This window comes from Ictidomys tridecemlineatus, chromosome 7, assembly GCF_052094955.1.
Source record: "Ictidomys tridecemlineatus isolate mIctTri1 chromosome 7, mIctTri1.hap1, whole genome shotgun sequence".
NCBI lineage: Eukaryota > Metazoa > Chordata > Mammalia > Rodentia > Sciuridae > Ictidomys > Ictidomys tridecemlineatus.
Window position 1 is genome coordinate 46,847,246 of NC_135483.1, and position 13,352 is coordinate 46,860,597.

At 32.8% G+C, this 13,352-nt stretch overlaps 1 protein-coding gene across 7 annotated transcripts in view; it reads right to left on the reverse strand.

The window, feature by feature from the left end:
• The window catches only part of Wwp1 (WW domain containing E3 ubiquitin protein ligase 1), a 105,298-nt gene that overhangs the window by 16,340 nt on the left and 75,606 nt on the right, over positions 1 to 13,352 (reverse strand). For 5 of the 7 annotated variants that reach the window (XM_078016943.1, XM_078016945.1, XM_078016942.1 and 2 more), the window contains 7 exons: positions 12,478 to 12,553; positions 12,304 to 12,375; positions 10,543 to 10,631; positions 8,630 to 8,644; positions 6,512 to 6,671; positions 3,451 to 3,584; positions 3,218 to 3,358 (listed from right to left, as the gene is read on the reverse strand). In XM_078016943.1, coding sequence (XP_077873069.1) covers positions 3,218 to 3,358; positions 3,451 to 3,584; positions 6,512 to 6,671; positions 8,630 to 8,644; positions 10,543 to 10,631; positions 12,304 to 12,375; positions 12,478 to 12,553 — 687 coding nt within the window. The remainder of the gene's footprint in view (positions 1 to 3,217; positions 3,359 to 3,450; positions 3,585 to 6,511; positions 6,672 to 8,629; positions 8,645 to 10,542; positions 10,632 to 12,303; positions 12,376 to 12,477; positions 12,554 to 13,352) is intronic. The other 2 variants (XM_078016946.1, XM_078016944.1) reach the window with 1 other exon arrangement.

The following is a 13,352-nucleotide window of genomic DNA, read 5'->3' on the forward strand; positions in this document are numbered from 1 at the left end:
ACTACTACAGTTTCAAGTATCACAGAAAAGCCAGGAATTCTTTGGCTTCCCTCCTTAGATGAAGATAGTTATAAATTGTGTCTCCTTGGATAATCCTGTTAACACAATCCACCTGTCAACCAAACCATAAACCTCAACTGTCAAATATCTCAAATTACTATTCTTTCCTGCACTATATATAAGCAATCATTGAATCTGCACCATTTTGTGATATCCTCAAAAATCTACTCCCTCATTTTTATCTCTACTGCACAGGCCCTATCTCAAGCCTACAATACCTTACTACTTTTTAACTAGTATTCTAGTCTCCAGTTGCTCTCTTACCCTATTCATCTTCCACACAGATGCCAAAATTAGTTGTCCAAAAACATTCTGATGATTCTACCTTGGTTTGTTTATAATAACTATTTATAATTTAGAGCAAAAACCTTCTTCTCTTAGAATAACAGTTCTCTTAAATTGAGGTGCAACTGATGATGATGAGATGAGAAATAGTGCTATGTAGCCACTATTTCTCATCATCTTATAACATCCTTAGAGCATTGTAGAATCGCAGAATAAACTATTCCTTTAATATCTCAATTCCTCTGCTCTTGTTCTTTTTCACCTTCCTAGCTCTCGGGCATCATTTTAGACCTAACTTACCCATGACATTCTATGAAGAGCTTTCCTGGCCCTCACAGGAGAATAAATAACTTCTTTCCCACTTTGGATTCTGACAAAACTTCATACATATTTCTACCATTCATTTACTCAGATATGTTCAGATCCTATTGTGCACCAAAAATAAGGTATCACAACTAAAAAGTATTATCACATAATTTTTAAAAGCAAAACTAAAAACAAGATTTTGTTTGAGATGCACACAAAATCCTCTAAAAATTGTTGGGATTCAAAATTAGATTATTAGGACTAGGGATGTGACTCAGTGGTAAAGTGCTTGCATGAGGCATGCATAAGGCCCTAGGTTTGACTCCTAGCACAATACGGAGGAAAAAATGGGAGTTCAAAATTAGATTATTAACTCTTACAGTAGTTACAAGTAAGATTTTAAAATATAGTGGTGACTTTTCAGAAATCATAAAGTTCAAAGTAATAAGTACTATAAACCTCCTATGATGAAATTTTATTTAAGCTGCTTTTTGTTATCTGAAATCATTTATATAGCATTTTTTAAATGCTTAAGTTGTTATTTAATAATTACTGTTGGTCTTTGTAAAAATCTTAAGGCTTCACCAACATAAAAGCCCAGTGTTTTCTTTGTGAATGTATTTTCTTTAAAATATTATAATAGCTTTATTTTTTCCAATAGCAATAATAAATGCTCATTACATTAACAAAGTAAAACAAAAAATACCTCACAAAGTAGAAAGCCATACAAACAAGAAAATCAATTATTGGTGATTTTTCTCACTAAAAGCAAAAAAAAAAAAAAAAAAAAAAGGTAGCAAGAGACCTAGAATATCATGCTAAAAAGTCTGCACTTAACTTCGTAAACAGAGAGACACAAAGGTTGTGAAACTGAAAGGTCATAACAATTTAAAAATAAAGAAGGGAAAAAAGGATTGTTATGATCTTCTGGGGGAAAGCAACATGGTAATATCTATTAAATACTTTTGACCCAATAATTTCACTTTATATAGATCTATCCTACAAAAATAAGTAATAATATGTATGGACTCATACTTAAGGACATATCCTCCTTCCTTGTTTGTAGTGGCCCAAACAACACAATCTGAATGACCCTTGGAGTAGAAGTGACTAAATATATATATATTCTTTTATATATATATATATATATTCTTTTATATAAAGAAATATACCATAATTTAGCCATTAGAAAATGAGATCTATCTCTACTGAGGTGAAGGTCAGAAAAAAAATGAGCTACAGAGTAATGTATATGAATATGATCCCATTAAATACAACATATAAAAATCTGAAAGGAAAAAAACAAAGATGACAGCTAGAATCCAAGTCTAAAAGGATGAAAATGGTAGTGTTATTAATAAAAAATAGGTCAAGAAGAGATAATATGTAGAGAAAAAAATGAGAATTTTTATTCTGGACATGTTAAATTTCAGATGGGTCATTGACTGAGTAGTCAGGAGGTAGCAAACTACAGCCTTACCTGGCTGGCCATCTTTAAAAAAAAAAAAAAATGTTTCAGATAATTTGTGATATACAACTATATGAAATAAAATTTATTTTATTGGAATGTAATCACATTTTCTGTTTATAAGTTATCGATGGCTAATTTTGCACTGTCACTAGAGCTGAGTACCTGAGTAAGAATGTATGTGGCCCACAAGCCTAAAATATTTAACTACCTGGTCCTTTCCTGATAAAGTTTACAATTACCTGGATAACAAATGGATATTATTTCTAGAGCTTAGCTATTACTTTAATTTAAAAAATGAAGCCACGGTAGCAGAACAGAAAAGCAGGCTAAATAAAGAGTCTTGGAAAAACTCCTTTGTTTAGGAAATGGAAATTTAGAGAACTATTAAAAGAGAAAACTAAGAAAATCAGGAAAATACAGTATCGTGGAATTCAAGAGACTACAAGGTTTCAAAAAGGTTGTGGTGAGCACTATTTAAAGTTTAAGTTAAAAATGGAAAAGTGACACAGCATAGAAATAAGCATTAGACTGACAGTAAAAAGCTTAGGTTCCAGATTTGGTTTTGCTTATATCAAACAAAGCCTAATAACTTCATCAAAAATTAAGGGGCACATTCCAGGTACGGTGGTGCACACCTGTCATCCCAGCGGCTCGGGAGCCTGAGGCAGGAGAATTGCGAATTCAAAGCCAGTCTCAGCAAAATCAAGGCGCTAAGCAACTCATTGAGACCTTGTCTCTAAATAAAATGCAAAATAAGGCTGGGGCTGTGGCTCAGTGGTCTAATGTCCCTGAGTTCAATCCCCAGTACTCCAGCCTTCAAAACCAAAAAACAATTAAGGGGCACAGTCTTTGCAGAGCCACTATTCAGCATCTACATATTCTACAGATTTGAATCTGGACAAAGGCAAATGACTTTTAGCAAACGGTAGTAGGAAAGTAAAGGTCATCATGTATTCTTATTTCAAGAACACTGGTACTATTTAGAACTTCCTGAAGGAGAGAGAAAAGGATAATATTAAAGTCCAGATAGAGAATTTAGTTCCAATTTGTCTGTTAAATTCTAGAAATTAGACTCAACAATGTATATCACCTTACCCAATATATTCATCTTTGTTCTCCTCGGTCACAAGGATATTGGAACCTCCCATCTTTAGGTCATGTGAAGTAACTTTCCCTAAAATTTCCATGTCAACAGAAAAATACATTTCTAAGCCACATTCTTCTATGTTGTTGTCTCTAGGTTAAAAAAAGAAAAAAAATATTAAATTAACAGAATATGTAAATGGGTTTCAAGAAAATGCCTTATTGAAAAAAATAAGTTTTTAAACCTTATCCAGATAAGGGAGTTATAAAATTCAGTATCAATAGATTCCAAATCCTTAATAGTAAGTTTTTTACTCAGCATACGCTTGTAGAATGGTAAAGAAAACCCGGTATCGATAAACTTTCCATGAAATAGTGCCTGCCAGGAAAAACAAAAATATTTATTTAAAATTTGCAATAATTTAGAGCATAATGATAATATGAGACTTTATAGAAAAAAATTAGGACATGAACATCATAAATCATGAAAATTAAAACATAAAATGCCAAGTATAAAAAACAAAGAGTTCAAACCTATTTCATGGTCAAACACTTAGCTGTATAATGCACTATCAAAACTAAAAATTGTATGATAAAGAACTATACTACCAATCACCCCTCACACTTTCTTATAAATTAACCTAACTGAATGCAGAAATGAAGAAGAGCCCTGTATAACCTTAAGGACTCTTATCTCATTCCTTTCTTATTTTCAGAGGTTCCTGCAAGACTTCCATAATCACTGTGCCTTAACTCCCATTCACTACAGCCAACACAGAAAGAAACCCCAGGCTCCCAGCAATTTTTGACTCCTTGGGGTTCTTAAAAAACAAACAACAACAACAAACACTGAAACTATTACCCTATCATTGTATCTCAACCCCTTCATGAAGTGATTCTCCCATTACTCAGTTTAGATTCCCTCATCAATCATTAAAATTACTTATCTGCATATGAAATTATATTCTCCCCTTATTCAGTTTGGCTTCTCACATCAATCATTAAAATTACTTATCTGCATATGAAATTATATTCTCCCCTTATTCAGTTTGGCTTCTCACATCAATCATTAAAATTACTTTTTCTGCATACTTTCAAACCCCACCACCCCCGCTCAATTTCTAGCAAAATCCCAAGGCTAGCTAAATTCAACTCTCAGTTTACTCAATACCTGTACCTAGGTGGTACAGGAAATGCATATACAAACTAACTGGTTCACGATCAACAATCTGAAGTTGAAGCTATGTGTTGTCTGGCATTTACTCTCCCATGCTCCTAAGATGACTAATTTAGTTCCTCTTCTTGCCTCAAGTCCTTTTCTTCTCACTCCTCACTTTGAATTGAGGATCTTAATTCCTCTTTCACCAAAAAAATAGCAATCAGAAAAGAATTTTTTGTGTCCCACCAAATCTGCTCATTACTAGGCTGGGTCAGTACACACTTATTATAAATAAGGTTACTATTACTTCTCTGTGTACTTCTCTGTGTACCATTCCTTTTCTTCCTACTCAACATCACTGTTCCAATATTCCTTGTATTACTGACCTCACCAAATTCTTTTCATTCCTATTTGATCATCCCTGTCAGCAATATAAATGCTTTATTATTCTCCTCCTGTCTCTAATCCAGACCCATTTCTAGTTACTGCCCATTTCTCTATGATCCTCTACAGCAAACTCCTTTAAAAGATACGTTTCTGTTTGCTCTCTCTTCTTCCAGTCTCTCTTGATTTTTTCCTCATCAATCTTTCCATCCAACCACCCATGAATATCTTTTACCTTCCCAAATCAAATGGTCAATCCCTAGACTTTTTCTCACTTGGCCTAGCAGTAACTTGACAGGATTAATCATAGCTCCCTTTTTTGTAACACACTACTTCTTCCCTTGTCTTCTAGGAACTACTCCTACTTGATTTTCCCACCTCAGCTACTTTGCTCCTTCCTTATTTTCTCCCCAACTTACAAATGTCCTTGAAATTTCTTAAACAATCACAGCCTTCTCTACATGCCCAGAACTCCCATATGCCTCTCCCTCCCTCAACCCAGATATTCCCTCAATGCCCAACTTATATATACAACTATATGTCGATCCATATCTCCATATGGATGTCTACAGTATCCCAAATTTAGTAAGCCAAATCCTTATTTCCTCAACATCCCAAATTTTCTTTTGCTGTCATTTTGCCTATTAGGAAATAGCAACTGCAAGTAAATACACAGGTCACGAATTTTGGTGCCATACTTTACTCTCTCACACAGAAAATCCTAACCTGCCAGAAAATACTTTTAGTTCTAACTTCAGAATATATCCAGAATCCAAACCACATCCCCTATATTCCACTGCTATATCACACAAATCCAAGTCACTGTCATCTTTCAACTGGATTATTGTCAATGGTCTTCCCGCTTCCACTCTTTATCTTTCCCTGCCCCAATTAGTCTTTCTTCTACACAGTAGCAAAGTAAGTTTAATAAAATTTAAGTAACATGTTACTTAGTTCATGTTACTCACTGCCTTTTACTGAAAACCCTAATGTAAATTTTCTGACATTCCTGCATAGTATTTAATTTCATCTCCTACCACATTCTCATATATTCTGCTCCAGCCATGTTGGCCTGTTTCTCAACAAAGAATGCACTTCCACCACAAAGCCTTTGTCTATTCCATGTGCCTAAAATGTTCTCCAAGGAATAACAAAATTAAATCCTGTGCTGTCTGCATGTTTCTGTTCATGTGTCATCCATTAGAGACCTCCTTTTATGACATTATATAAAAGAGCAATACACCCTTTCCCTGAGCACATATTTAATATTGTTTTCCCTCTTACAGGATTTAGATTCCTAACAGTAAGGAATGTGTCTTCTCTTCAAGAGCCTAGATTGGTGCTAGGCATTACAGTAGACACACAATAAATATCTGCTGAATGAATGAATTGATAGTCCAGTGTAAATAAATACAAACACTTCTCAAAAGACAATAATTCCACAAGGGCTTCTTCAATGCTCTGAAATTTTCAAAAACAACCACTGATTAGATAATTGATTTTCCTTTTATCTATAATTAGGCTTTACTTTATAAAATGACTTATAAAGATGTGCTTTATAAATAATCCTCATATTCATAACCTTAATTTCATACAGGCACTCAATATATGAATTATATTTTGATAATTACTTCCTAGGCAAAACTCCATGGAAACAAGATATCTGAATAATAATTAATGCTTATCTTTGTCTTTTAAAGTTCTCATAAAATACTTTCAAAATAGGGAAAATTAAAATAAAATACCAAAAGGTGGGAACTCACCATTGCAATAAAGCGACCGATGAAACAGAAATATGAAAGATGGTCCGGATTAATAGTTGATGCTGGATTTATCTGTAGACAATAGTTGTTTTTGCCTGCATACTCAAATAAGCAATACATTGGGTTCAAAACTTCATGTGAGAGTAAGAAAAACCATTCTCTATAAGAAAATAAATCAAGATTATTTTTTAGTATTCATATATGGGAATTTAAAAACAAGTCTTAAATATACCCATATATATACCGTGTGTGTGTATGTGTGTGTGTGTGTGTGTGTGTGTGAGAGAGAGAGAGAGAGAGAGAGAGAGATTATGCTCACTAACCTTTAAAGTTCTACTGCACAATTCCTTAGCCTTTCTATAACCTGATTTTCCATGCAAAATTTACCTGTTAGTTTCTGCATTGCCAAACCATAAATGCACTGTTCAAATGCTAATTTCTACACCACACTTTCATTTTGGTTTTTCTCAACTTCAATTCAACTTATAGATCCCACTTTATCTCAGTTCAGTGTAAATCCAACCTCATTCATTTCTGAAGCAATTTCAGTATATCATCTATTCAGCCACTTTGTGATAACGTCCTCAAAATTTTATTTATTTTAACCACATGACCTATCCCATCCACTAGAGCAAGCTCCTCAAATGCAAAAGCCATGTCTTTATGTATTCTTTGTATCCTTAACTTCCTAGGATCTATACACCATAGGTTTTTCTGTTTTGTTTGCATGGTCACTTGTTTGTTTTTGGTGGTGCTAGGCAAGCACTCTACCATTGAGCTATAGCCCCAGGCTCCACAATGGGTTTTAATAAAACATTTGCTAGTGAAACACATAGCGTTGCTGCTATGGAACAGTTTTATTTTATTGCCAATGCCTTAAAAATGAAATTATAATTTTAAAATTATAGTTAAATGTGATAAGAAATTAAACATGATAATATATGAATTATATTCCCTCACTTTAAAGTCTAAGAATTCAACTAGATAAGAGATTAATAATTCATATCACAAAATAAAACTCAATTTGCAGAAGGTTCTTTTCAACAACAATTTCTTCTAAAGCCAAATTTCAAGCTCAAATGATTACAACAATCAAAGAGTACAGGGGCTTATATTCTCTACTTAGCCACAATCCTCTGTTCCTCATTACAGCATTGCTAAACTTAATTGCTTTAAATAAGGAGACTTTCTAGACACATTTCCCTAGTCTTAATAGAGTGGGTAGTACTGAGCACTATAGTGAAACAGTTTTATGCTCCCTTAAAGAAGAAACAGCTACTAAGATGCAGCCAACTGATGCAAGTAAAAAAGTGGAAATATGAGTCTATGATTTTAAAGAAAAGTCAGAAACTTAATTCTTAAGTATAATCTGGTGTTTTAAAAAAATATATTATCAGTAATTTACAAAATTTAAAATCACAATGAGGCATCTCTATGCAGGTCATCTGGCTCCACAGCATGTTAAAAATGCTTTTCAAGAGCTTTTAAAACATCCCTAAACCTACCTGAAGGAGAGAAGGAAGTCCCTAAACAAAATCAAATAAGAAATGATAAAAAGCAATTCATAAAATGAAATCCAGACCCAACATGGTAGTTAAACCAAGTTACTCTGTGATAAGGCTAAAGAAAGACATGGCCTCAGGGAAGTGGACTGAGGAGTCTAGTGAGAATGTATTTAGATACACAAAAATTCAGAATAAAGTTTCTGGTTGCTTCAGATCACTTTTAGTAAACAGCAGCCCAGAAAAAACAAGTTCACTCAAAGAATGGCCATAACATGACACCTAACCGTTGCCTTAGCAGAAAAGAAGAAAAAATTCCTAACAGGAGACAGAAGAATTAATTTTCAACATGTCCTTCTCTACAGTCTCAAATAAATTGAAGAGACACAAGAAGTTGAAAAAATTATGACACAACAGATGAGTCAGCAGAGCCTAAAGAAAATAGTACAACTACTAATGAAAAAAAATCACATTAGAAGCAGCAAAACATGGGGCAATACTGCACACACTGACATGAGGACAGGCTTCAGAAAACTCAAAATAGAGAAGCACAAAGATAAAAATGATTAGAGGAAGATGACAGACAAGTAAGACTGACAAAGGAGATTCCACATACCCATGATTGATGTTCCTGAAGAAAAATGGAACAAATGGAACAGAAAAAATATTCAAAGATATAATAAAAGAAAATTTCCCTGAAATTAAGGAACATCTTAGTATGTTCCTTGAAAAAAAGATATAACATAACCAACAATGAAATTAATGAACTTCAAGGAAAAGAACTGTGTGGACACCGAGAGAAAAGTTTCCTACAAGAGATTGGCTTCATACCATTGTAGTACTGACAATTCAATGCTAGAAATAGTGAAGCAATGTCTAGAGTATTTGAGTAATGAATTTTGTGGAGGAAATTTAAATCTAGTGAGATTGTTCTCTGTATACAAAAAAGCAACAGAAAACATTTTCAAACATGCAAAGACTATAGGATATATCACCATGTGAACTCTTGAATAAATCATTTGATAATGAGTCTAGCCCAAACACATGAATTAAAAAGAATTAGAAATAAAAAAATCATGGGATAGAAAGACTGGCTATATGCATTAAAACTGCCAAAATAGGACTTGTGCAATGGCACATGCCTATCAATCCTAGCTACTTGGGAGGCTAAAGCAGGAGGATCACAGGTTTTTTGAGGCAAGTCTTGGCAATATAGTGAAACCCTGTCTCAGGAAATAAACATGAGTGGGGTGCAACTCAGTGGTAAAGCACCTCTGGGTTCAATCCCTAGTACCACAAAATAAATATATAAATAAAAAGTTGTGGGAGGACATTGTCAAAATACAAAACTAGACCCAAACAGTTAAGGCAAATAAGGGTTCAGACAAGACTGCGAATGTTATAAAGTCAGATACTGGAAAAATCATACCACATTTCCTTACCTCTAAAATCTACCTTTCTTTTTAATGTCTTAACATCTCTGAAATTTAGAAAAATTCACAACAGATGTAATATGAACATTAATTGTGCTAGTGTTTCTTCACTGAAAAAGTTTAATGTTTTGGATGAATAAATATGATAGCATAAATAAAATTCTGATAGTCTCACTTACAATGTCATATTTCTGCCCTGACAGTTGTACCCGACTCTACATCACTCTTTGTTAGTTGTATTAAAATTGTGATTTCATAATTCTGTACACCAGTGAAATATGAGTTAAAAGAGTTGTTTCTGTGAAAAAACAAATTGAATTCTTAGGAGAGTTTAGTGAGTGTTTTGCTAAAAAAACTAAATAAAAAGTGTCAAATTAGGTTTGTGTGAAACATGGGAAGTTACAGGGTTTTTTATTGCTTCACAAATGTCTATTGTTAATAATATCTTTAGTGAATGAGGAAAAAGAAGAAATCTGGATTGAAAATACAAATATAAAACTAAAATACAATGTTATCACAGCAAAAACTAAGAAATAACCTTATGCTGATCCATTAATTATTATATCACTATATACGAAAAACTGTGTAACCATCTGAAAAAAAGTATTAGCATGTGCATGCATGCACTCTTTACATATTTACTGACACTGAAAGATATCCATATATAAAGTAACAAATTATTATTTTCCCTTTTTTCATCATGGGGGATCACAAGCAGGCTTCCTGCATACTAGGTAAGTACTCTATCACTTAACCATACTCTTAGTCCTCTAAACAAATTCTTACATTTTATACATTGTATAATTAAATCTACTAAAAGCAATAAACATATACCATTTTAATGTAAACACAAATTTACCTATGTATATTTACATATTATACATATATGCAGAGAAAATACATAATAGGATAATTAAGAAAGGTAATAATAAAATTTACCTGTAGAATTGTACAAATATTTTATTTTTAAAAATAACAGTGGATTGCTACTGGAAAAAAAATACTCTAATATTATCACATATTTTTTCAAGCATACGTCTACTGCATACAATAAGATACACTTATTTCAAAGCTGATACATATTTTTTAATGTTACCTTGCTAAACCACCATAATCAAGTCCTTCTTCTCCTCTAAATATTACATATAATCGCCTCCTCAAGTCATAGGGTTTTAATGCCATAATCTAATTAAAATAAAAAACATGAATATTTAAACATTCATAGATGGGCACTAGTTACTTCCAAAACAATTCAATTTAAATTTAACCTATATTTTCAGAATTACACATTTCATTATCTAATGAAAAGATGCCTTTAACTTAAGAGAGAATTTTTTTTTCATGGCTAGATATAATCCGTTAAACTTTCTCTGACCCACTTTAATATATTCTTTCCCCTCTTCTAGAACTAAATTACAGTTATACTTTGGGCTAGTAAAAAGGAAGAAAGAATTTGACACAGAAAGCTGTTAAAGTTAGAAAATATTCTCTTCCTTCTCACTCTCCAAAACCATACCAAAATCTTTCCTTATTTTAAACAGGTAAATCTTCTTGAGTAGCAACATTTACGAGGCAAAAGAACTTGTTCTGCACCCTACTTACCAAACATTCTCTCGGGAGGAAAGTAACTCCTCTATAATCATTATTTCTATGATGATGCATTTGTACATAGAATAATATATATTAAGAAGGTACCTGTACCAAATTTTCATAATCCTTAGTACATCTATCAATTTACTAAAGTAGGCTTTACTTTTCGTATAAAAAAATGAATTACTTCCATCACAGAACCAGAGCCAAGACTGGCAGTTCTGCATTAGAAACACATCTCTCTAGCAGGCCTCTCCTTTAGAGACAATAAGGGCTCAATCCCTGATTATCCTAATAGACCATGATTCTCCTGAAGGACAAGATGGTTTACTATGAATTTAGATGCACACTTAAAATGATCAACACCAAGTTTTGATAATAGCTATTATCTATCTTGTTCCAAGTCCAACAAACAGCTAGTAAAAACTAAGCTAGGATTTGAACACCTCTATGACTTTAGAGTGTTGTTATTTCATTTTGACCTGTACAAAGAATAAATAAAACCCCTTTGTATCTGAGTACAGGGGAAAGTTTGGTTCATCACTATAATACTTTGGAGGAGAGTGAGAGGTTTTCATATGAAAAATTCTCTACTTAATCGTAAAAAAAAAAAAAAGTATTCTGATTTATAATCTTTAAAATTCTACAGATGATTCAGGAAGGCATACATACTACATTTATTCATTCGTTCATGGTGGATACCTGTAATGTGCAAGGCACAATTCTAGAAACTGGGCAAAAAAGCTGTAAACAAAACAGTCCTTGTTCTCCTGGAGCTTACATTCTGATAGGGAAGATGAATAAAATGTATGTAAGATAGCAGTTAAGTGTTATGAAAAAGAGTATGGTACCATAAATGGCTAGAATGTGACTGTGAGATAGGTGAATGGGTATTGCTATCTTAATATGCTCAGACAAAGTTGCTCTGAGACTATGACATTTAAAAAGAAACCTAGAGGAAAGAATGAACATTAGAGGTATTCATGAAATATTCAAATGGAATATAGTATCTTTAAACTTAATTTGTTAGCATTTTCAAAACTTTTTGTATGATGTAGTAAATCTGTAGTCAAGTAAATAAATTTCAAAACAAACCACTTTGGAACAAGTTGATCTAATATTAGTAAGTACACATTTAAATTCATGATAGAATGATGGTTCTCTCAGTTTTAGTACCTTTACCTGTAAATGGTTTAAAATTCCTAAAACCCTAAAATGAGTACAATAAGACAACAGTATTATTTTATTCTGATAAAATCTTCCTTACCTGTTGGAAGGAATCTTCAAATAGTGTCTGCCGGGACACATTGATCTTTACATGACTGGGTAGTGCATTAGACTAAAAACAAAAATAGTATCATATCATGTAAGCCATATAAATGTATAATATAAAGTAATACGAAACAATTATAAAGATAAGGTTTATTTACCACTGTAGTACCTGGCACAAATAACGAAAGTGAGCAAGTTTCCACCTAAAGCTGCGCTCATAAGCAATTTGTGGACCACCTTTTGTTCTAAAGAAAACAAAAAACAAAGTATGTATTAATTTATAATAAATTAATTAAATAAATTAAATAAATATTTCATGTTCAGTATTAAGTGAGAGTATACTAGAGTCCTACATACAAGCCAGGAATATTATTTGCTGGGAGAAGAATAAAGGTCTATTTAGTGGGCCAACAGAGGTTTGGATCATAGGGCTAATACAGCAATAGGACACAGATGTTCAAAAAGAGGGAGACTGCATACATCAGTGTTAACTAATAATTGAAATATTAAGGTCTACTGAAGGCCATTTCAAAGAAAGCCTACATTAATCCTTAAATCTGAGAACAAAATCTCTATTTTTATGAAAGGAACATGGAAGGCAACTGTATCACATCTTAAACCTAACCTGAAAAAAACACATATTGGAAGAGATAATAAGCAAAGCAAAATCAAACTCCTAGGAACAAGAAGTGACATTCAGGTCATAGGGCTCAGTTGGTCACTGAGACAAAAGGCAATGTGAATGGCATTTAGAAATGAAGGTTTTATAATATGGTTTGACTCACAGGGAGAAGGCTTGGGTCTCTTTCCTACTGAGAATCTAACAGGTTCAAAAAACTTTTACCATCTTAGGGTACATTTTAGTTATCCATTCATCCAACAAATAGTTACTAAATGTATGCCATGTACCTGGCATACTTCTAGAAAATTAGAGTATTACTTTTTAATAAATAAAATGCCTTTTTTGATGGAACTTCAGTAATAGTGAAGAGGAAAGAAAGGAAACACAATGAATAAGTAAACTATAAATGGTGTATGTTAAAA